This window comes from Sinocyclocheilus anshuiensis, unplaced genomic scaffold, assembly GCF_001515605.1.
Source record: "Sinocyclocheilus anshuiensis isolate Anshui unplaced genomic scaffold, SAMN03320099.WGS_v1.1 scaffold906, whole genome shotgun sequence".
Lineage (NCBI taxonomy): Eukaryota > Metazoa > Chordata > Actinopteri > Cypriniformes > Cyprinidae > Sinocyclocheilus > Sinocyclocheilus anshuiensis.
Window position 1 is genome coordinate 90,817 of NW_015540937.1, and position 9,139 is coordinate 99,955.

The 9,139-nt window shown below is 34.3% G+C and overlaps 1 protein-coding gene across 6 annotated transcripts in view; it reads right to left on the reverse strand.

Moving 5' to 3' along the window:
• gria4a (glutamate receptor, ionotropic, AMPA 4a) overlaps positions 1-9,139 on the reverse strand; it is a 99,156-nt gene that overhangs the window by 63,296 nt on the left and 26,721 nt on the right. For all 6 annotated transcript variants that reach the window (XM_016487601.1, XM_016487599.1, XM_016487600.1 and 3 more), the window contains exon 4: positions 2,682-2,866. In XM_016487601.1, coding sequence (XP_016343087.1) covers positions 2,682-2,866 — 185 coding nt within the window. The remainder of the gene's footprint in view (positions 1-2,681; positions 2,867-9,139) is intronic.

Genomic DNA, 9,139 nt, shown 5'->3' on the forward strand with positions numbered 1-9,139 from the left:
TATACAGTAATGTTATACGTTTTAAAAATATATTTTTAAATATCTAAATATTTAAAACATATAAATAAAATATTGTGGAATATTATTACAATTTAGAATATCTGTTTTTATTACAATACATTTTAAAATGCCAGTGATGGCAGAGATGTTTTTATATGAATAAAAAAAGCATTACAATTATATTAAATTATGTTAAATGATTAACATTTTTAAGTGAATAAAAATGCATTAAGATTGTATTAAATGAGTTGTTATATTAAAATAAATTATATATTTAAGAAAGAAATTTATACACTTATATTAATATATACATTTTAATATAAAATACTTATTACTTTAATTATTTTATTTAAAAAAATAATTACTGTAATTTAATAATATATATGATTATTTTATAACTAGAGTTTACATGTTCTAAGAAAATGTTACTTGTGCTTGTAAAACTTGCCAAAAAAAAAAAAAAAAGGTAAAAAGAACAGCATTTACTTGAAATAGAAAACTTTCACAACATTATTAATGTCTTTACTGTCGCTTTTCATCAATTGAATGCATCCTTGCTGAATAAAAGTATCAATTTCTTAAAAAAAAAACATTACATTTTTTCGGTACTCTTGCATTATTGTTTACATTATTGTTGGCATCAGTGTTCAAATGGCACTAAACTGAATGATTAATTAGCTTTCTCAATAAGGTTCTTGTCAAACTGCTGTGTCATGATGGTATTTGACCTGCGTTAAGCTAGGACAAATGTGACCCTGGAGCACTAAGGGTCAATTTTTCGAAATTGAGATTTATGCATGATCTGAAAGCTGAATAAATAATCTTCCCATTGATGTATGGTTTGTTAGGATAGGACATTTTGACCCATACAATGTATTTTTGGCTATTGCTACAAATATACCCCAGCGACTTAAGACTGCTTTTGTGCTCCAGGGTCACAAATGCTGCTGTGTTGTAAATATGGTGGTTGTTTTGGCTGTTTGTGTGTGAGATCACATCACTGTGACGTGTCTGTTTCAGGCTGTTTGGCAGCAGTTTCGTGAGCACCTGTTCTCGTCTCTGTCTCTCTGCACATCGTGTTATTCTGAGTTTCAATGCACATGACAGACAGAGCGTGCTCATATTCTGTGAGGAACGGCGAGAAGCTCCGCAGGCGGGAGGAGGGATCAGAGCGAGTCACTGAGAAAATAACAAATCGCAGGCCAGAAGGAAAACACTGATCGCTCGTCTTGCTCTGCGATCTCTCCGGCTCGCTGTGATTTGTGTTTTTATGCTTTTCCTTTAAAGGTGCTGTAAGCGATTTCGTATTTTAGAATGCCACGCATTAAATGTGGCTGCTACCTGACAGATATTACTGGAATGGGTTTGTGAGACTGACAGTGTGACAAACACTGAGTTAGGGAGGCAGAACTGTGCTTTTTTAGCCAATCAGAAATACTCTCTGCTTGTCAATCAATGTGCAGGTTCAGGATCATTGTGCATTGTGTCAGCTTTGAAAGGTTTTGGAGAAGTTTGGTGTGAGTTAGCAAAACATCATCATGTGTGTGTGTGTGTGTGTGTGTGTGTGTGTGTGTGTGTGTGTATTTGTGTGTATGTATATGTTTTATAATATTTTTAAAATATATTTTTTTAATATCTAAATATTTAAAATATTTATAAATATATATTTAAAATATAGTAGAATAATTTCAAAGTCAGCTGGAAAAACTGCTCAAAGCACTTATAGTACTATTTAAAAAATATAATCTAAATATTTAAAAAATGTAATTAATGTTTTCTATGAATGAGCTTACAAATATTGTGGAGTATACTGTTTTATAGATTTTCAAAAATATATTTTATAATATAATTATCTAAATATTAAAAAATGTATTACATTTTTAAAATAAATATACAATTTTTAAACATTTTTGTATAATATTTTGTATAATATTGTATAATATTTTCAAAGTCAGTCAAAAAGGCTAAATTTTTATCAAAATATTTAAAACATTTAAATATAATTATTTATAAAAAATATTTTGAAACATTGTAGAATTTGAAATTCATTTGAAATATTGTAGAGTAATTTCAGTCAGTTAGCAAAACTATTCAAAACACTTACAGTACTATATATATTTTTATAATTCTTAAAAATATATATTTTTAAATATCTAAATATTCGTAAAAGTATTTAATATTTTCTCTTAATATTTAATTTTTAAACTTTTTTTTTTTTTTATATTGTAGAATATGTTCAAAGTCAGTTATCAAAATGTCTCAAAGGACTCACAGAGCTATATATAGTTTTATAATAAATGTTACATTTTTAATACATTTTTTTTTAAATATTGTAAAATATTTTCAAAGTCAGTTAGCAAAATGGCGTAAAGAGCTTCCAGCACTATATATACAGTAATGTTTACGTTCTGTTTTAAATATCTAAATATTTAAAACATATAAATAAAAATTAAAAATTGTAAAAAAAATTAAAAAAAATGTAATATTGTGTAATAAAAGTCAACATGAAATGGGACTGCCAACCCAATTTATTCCATTATGTAATATATTTCTGTGAAAAATAATATTCCACAATAAAAACAATGTAGTGGAGCATTTTATTTTATCAACTGCGTTCGACCAGGATTGTGTTATAAGAGAGTAAATGTGGTATCAGAATTTGTTGCAGAGGTCTTCCTCACCTGTTCCAGAATGTTCTGGAGTCGTTCTGCCTCGAGGTCGATGACGAACTTCTTCTCCTGTCGCCGGTCCAGGTCTTCCAGCAGTCTTCTGTGACTGGCGTCACTGAAGTTCTCCACACAGATGGCACTGACCTGCCAGCCGTTCTGACCCGCCTTCTCCATGATGGCCTGCAGGATGGCGTATCCTAGCAACAACAACACATCAAAACACTCTAATGCAACTGTGTATCTTTACCTAAATAAATATTAGCATGTTATACGGATTTGTATATTCGTAGATCTCAGTTATATCAGCAAAGAAATTGAATGGAGCACAAATAGAGAAATTTAGACTTTTAGATTGCAACGTCTACAAACAAAAGTCAGAGTTCTCATCAAATTCTTCCAAGCGTAAATGGTCTAATTGTCCAGATTATCAGATAATGGCTCTGTGCTCAACATGTCTAATTTGTGTATATATTTTTTTTATAAAAAAAAGAAAGAACTCCATTATGTTATTATAATTAAATTATGCAATTTTATGCAACTACTAAAAAAATATAAAACTATTAAAAAAAGAAACTATGCAAGTTTATGCAAATGCTAAAAGGATGCAACATAAAAAATTCTATTCAGGGTTATTATAGATCTCTAAAACAATAAAAAAAAATTATACTTGAAATAAAATAAATATTATAATAACTGAAGTACAATAAAATAAATTCAATTTAATTTAAATGAAAACAGAAATAAAAAATATAAAATGATTTACAATATTGATAAAAACTATAATTGTACCTCAATGATACTAAAATAACACTGACTCCATTATGTCTCTCAAAGTATGAAAAAAAGTTTTTCTGCAATTTTATGCAGCTACTAAAAAGTAAGATGCAAAATAAATCAGATAATAGCTCTTCTTACTGTAGGTAAAAATCTATTGTCTCATTTGTGTCTTATTTTTTATTAAACAATGGGAGACAAAGTTTCTCACTTAAAAGAGAAGTAACTGAGAAATCCATTCAGGGTTATTATAGTTCAATAAAAAAGTTAACCAAAATAAAATAAAATACATACAAAAACTTGAACTTATTTTAATTATTAATATTTTATTTTAGCTATTTTATTTTAGCAACACTTCTGATTTTTATTTAATGAGATATTAAATTTTCATATACTAAAATAACTAAAGCTGAAATAATAAAAAAATAAAAAGTATACAGACATATTTTAAAAATAATAATAAACCATAAAAATGACAAACACACAACTAATTACTAAAACTTTAACTAAAATGAAAACAGAAAATATAAAAACTAATTTAAATATTTATAAAAACTATAATAGTATCACTATAATACTAAAATAACACTGAGTCCATTATCTCTGCCAAAATATGAAAAAAGAAACTTTAATGCAATTATATGCAAATGCTAAAAAGTGAGAAGCAACATAATTCAGCCATATATTCTCCTTTCCAGACTGTGTGTGTGTGTGTGTGTGTGTTTCTACAGGTGTGTGTTTGTGCTCTGGCTCCGTCTCCTGTCCAAATGTCCCGTGTGTATTCTGCATCAGTGTGCCAGTAATGTCGGCCAAGAGCAACAGATGTCCTTTAAACTGGCCTTTAGTCGCACCGCCGGTCTTTGGACATCAGGACATATGCAGTGTCCAGCATCCGTCTGTGTGTGTGTGTGTGAGCAGATTCAGAACAACAGATATGACACACACACACAATCATAATGAAACGGCACCAGCTGTGCTGTGAGTAAACACAGACTGGCAGCAGAGAGCTGGAGAATCCTCTGTACACAAACCCCAGTCTGTGTGTGGATGGACGGACGGACAGACGGACGGACGGACGGACGGACGCTTGCCTCTCGATCCGCATGTAAACACAGCCTGTACCAGCTGCTTCTCAAACACAGCACTATGTGAATGTATAGGCATGTGACGTGCTACTTCAAAGGGAGAGGTTTTGGAGAAATTTGGTGTCAGTTAGCAAAATGACTCAAAATATGTTTTTTTTCATTAAACATATTATTTTTAATATATTTGTAAATATGTACATATTTCAAAGTATTAAAAATACTTATTTAAAAATTTTTACATTTTTAAATTATTTAAATTATTATTATTATTATTATTATTATAGAATATCAGCAAAATGGCTCAAAGAACTTAGTGCAACATATAGTTTTATAATTTTGTAAAAGTAAAAAAATATGTAAATACTTGAAAACATTTAAATAAAAATGTAAAATATTAAAATATTTAATTTAAACATTTTAAACATTGAAATTATTCAAAATGTATTCAAAATTGTACAAAGTCAACATGAATATGCACTTTTATTCCATAATGTAACCTATTTCTGTGAAACAATATTCCACAAAAATAAATGTAGGGTAGCATTTTATTTTATAACATCTTTTATTTTTATTTTAACACTTTTCTAATAAAATTTTTCTACTTTTGTGGGGTTTTTTTGTTTCTTTTTTCTTTCTTTTTTTTGTGGAAAAGTCTTTTGTGAAAGTCTTTTTCACTGAAGATTGGAGGAACTAAAACCTAAGTTACATTTTGGCGCCTTAAGTTTCATAATGCATGCTGTCTCACAAACTATTTTATTATTATTATTATTATTATTATTATTCAGAGTCAAATTACTCCCATTTCATACTGCATGCCGTCTCATAAACTGTTTTATTAATTAATTAATTTATTTATTTAAATTGAAGTAATTGCTGGAAAAGTCTGACAATTCCAGAGACCCACAGAAAAAAAGAGAGGTGCACCTCTCTCTTTTTCTGTGGACCTACGCTCCTTTACACCCTCCCATCTTTCCTCTGTAGTGTCTTCCTCTCTTCCCTCACCCACCCATTTCTCATCTCTGGATGTGAATGCAGCAACTGACACATTATGCTCCACTTTAACTTCTTGTCTAGACGATATATGTCCTCTCTCCTCCAGGCCAGCACGTGCTACCTTTTCTAACCCCTGGCTGTCTGATGTTCTTTGTGAACATCAGTCCAAATTAAGAGCAGCAGAGAGAAAATGACACAAATCAAAAGATCCGTCAGACCTGAGTTTGTATCAGTCTCTGCTTTCATCTTTCTCTGCTGAAGTCCATACTGCTAAATCCTTTGTATTTCCACGACAGCGCTTCAGACACACGTAATCTCTTCAAAACATTAAATTCTCTTCTCTGTCCCTCTCCACCACCTCCACTACTAAACCACATCCACTGCTAAAACTCCCCTCTCCTCCTCCTGTCCCCTTACTGAGGCAGAAGTAACATCATATCATCAACACATTTCTTCTCCCAGGCATTTTCCCCACCGCATTCAAGCAGGCTTGGGTAACCCCACTGTTCAAAAAGCCTACATTAAACACTTCACTTGTAGATAGCTACAGACCTGGACCAGGAGTCTCTTTCCTTCAATTCATAGCGAAAACACTTGAACGAGTTGTTTTCAACCAGATATCATTATTTCTTTCACAGAATAACCAGTCAGGTTTCAGAAGTGGCCATTCAACGAAGACTGCATTATTGTCGGTCACTGAAGCCTTACGGATTGCGAAAGCTGATTCCAAATCATCAGTTCTCATTCTGCTGGATCTATCTGCCGCTTTTGATACTGTGAATCATCAGATCCTCCTGTCCACCCTCTCATCACTGGAATCCTATCTCACAGGTAGGTCTTTAAGGGTGGCCTGGGGAGGGGAGGTATCCAAAGCACATCAACTGATCACTGGGGTTCCACAGGGATCAGTTCTTGGACCCCTCCTCTTCTCCGTATACACAACATCACTGGGACCCATCATACAGGCACATGATTTCTTCTACCTTTGCTATGCTGAAGACACACAACTCTTATCTTTCATTTCAACCGGTAGCTGCACGGATCTCAGGCTGCCTGGCGGACATCTCTGCATGGATGAAAGAACATCACCTACAGCTCAACCTGGCAAAGACTGAACTTCTCGTCTTCCCTGCCACTCCGACTCTACAGCATGATTTCACCATCCAGCTAAGCTCATCAACAATTACCCCATCAAGTTCGGTCAGATATCTTGGTGTAATCTTTGATGACCAGCTGACTTTCAAAGACTACATTGCAAAAACTGATCGATCATGCAGGTTTGTATTGCACAACATCAGAAAGATCAGGAGCATGCTGCACAACTTCTTGTCAAGGCCCTTGTCATTTCTAGGCTGGACTACTGCAATGCTCTTCTGGCTGGACTTCCATCAAGCACAATCAAACATCAAAAAATGATTCAGAATGCAGTAGCACGACTGGTCTTCATTGAGCCCAAAAGGGCCAAAGTCACACCTCTCTTTATCTCCATGCACTGGCTACCGGTTGCGGCTCGCATCAAGTTCAAGACATTGATGCTTGCATATAGAAGAGCCACAGGCTCAGCACCCTCCTGCTTCCACTCACTCTTATGAATCTACATCCCCTCCAGAAGCATGAGATCTACAAGTGAGCGACGGCTCGTGGTGCCATCACAGAGAGGCACAAAATCACTTTCCAGAACATTTTCATTCACTGTTCCTGGCTGGTGGAATGATCTTCCCACCCCTATCCGGAATGCTGAATCCCTAACAAAAAAATTTAAAAATAAACTTTTAGTGAAATCATTCAGTGAAAATCTTCTTTAATAAAATAATCAAAAGTTTACTGCTTAAAAATAAACAGAGGAAGACGTTTTTTGTTTGTTTGTTTAACGTTTGTTTAGCATTTTAAATGAGTTCACCCTTCGACATTGTTACAGTCATATCCTAAACAAAATGAATAGAGGAGGGAAACATTCTGTGGTGCAGAACAGAACAAGACAAACAAACAAAAAAGCATTAAACTGAGGACAGCTCAACTAGTCACATTTAGCCGAAAATCGCCGTTTTGAATTCAGAAAAGGTCATTTGTGTGATTCATCCATGCAATGAGTTTTTGAAAACTATTCATACTTCAGTACAAAACAGTGCTGACATTTGACAAAAAGTCATTTTTTAAAATGCTATATTAGTGATTTTCTAATGTCTAAATGTAAATCCAAAAGCAAAAAGTGAACATAACTGAATTGGAAACGGCAAATGAACCAATGAGTGATCCTCTGCAGCCCTCTACTGGTCATAGTGGTAATATCATGTCATTTTCATATTATAAGTGTTCGTTTTCAACCAGGCGGCAGAAATCTTCCACTTAATGGCACATTTCCCATGAATTATATACATTAATTTAAAAAAACATTTTTTAAAGTGAAGTTTTACATTTACTGTTCCAATTTTGTGTAAATATGTACAAAAAAATGCATATTTTTGAGGCAAATAAATAAAAAATACCATAAATCCCTCCAAAACTGCTTAACTCAAATGTGAGCAATATATGGCCATCATGAGTTAAAGTGGGTGTCGCACCTTTGTCACTTTTTCACCCCTGATTGATTTGCAGAAAGTTTTCTGTGGTGTTAGGGAATAGAGTTCACAAAGGCGACAACACTGATCTTGCACAACCCTCAGCAAATCTACAGTTGTGTACCTGGTGCTCTTGACCCCCCCCCTTTGCCACCCCAAGTATAAAATCTTAGACACACCCCTGCATATAGGGGCATACAACAGTTTAGCATTCCATACTGTGCATACTGTCTCATACTTTTGTTTAATATTAAGCCATATGCAGTACACATTGTGTAGTAGGCAGTGTAGTAGTATTTCACTCAGTGTAAAGTCAGTGTTCATAAAGGTAGCAGTAGCGAGACTCTGGCTAAAGTGTCAAAGCGCTAAACTAAAGCGGAGCAGTAGCTGGAACCGATCGCTAATCCAGACTGCCAGATGGTCCGTTTCTCAGCTAAAGTGAGCGTGCCAGTAGGGACGGCTGTGTCAGTTACTCAGGGCCTGTAAGTGGAGATGTTTGCTCAACTGTGCTGCTAACATTTGATAGCCGAGCGGATTCCAGCACTGCTGTAACGGCACGCCGAACGTAAACAAGGACGTCCACTAACCTACTGGACGCCCCTGTTGAAAAAACCAGCATATGCTGGTTAGGTATGTTTTGAAGCATGACTGCTGGTTTGAGCTGGTCCTTAGCTGGTCATGAGCTGGTTTAAGCTATGTAATCAATAAGGAGCTAATAGCTTAGGACCAGCACATGACCAGCTTAAACCAGCTCAAACCAGCTAAGGACCATCTTAAACCAGCAGCCATGCTTCAAAACATACCTAACCAGCATATGCTGGTTTTTCAGCTAGTGATCCATAGTGAAGCACCGTGCAACTATCCTGAAGTGGCTGACAGGGGGAAAAAAAAGAAAAGAAATTAATAACCAACAATGAAGAAAGATGCTTCTCCCCCCGCCCCCAAATTAACAGCCTATAGAGACCAGCTTTCTCTCAGAAAGCACATGTATGTCTGCAAGATGTCTGTTAAAGATCTCTTCATCTGGAAAGCATCTGCTGTGTACAAACATCTGATAGAC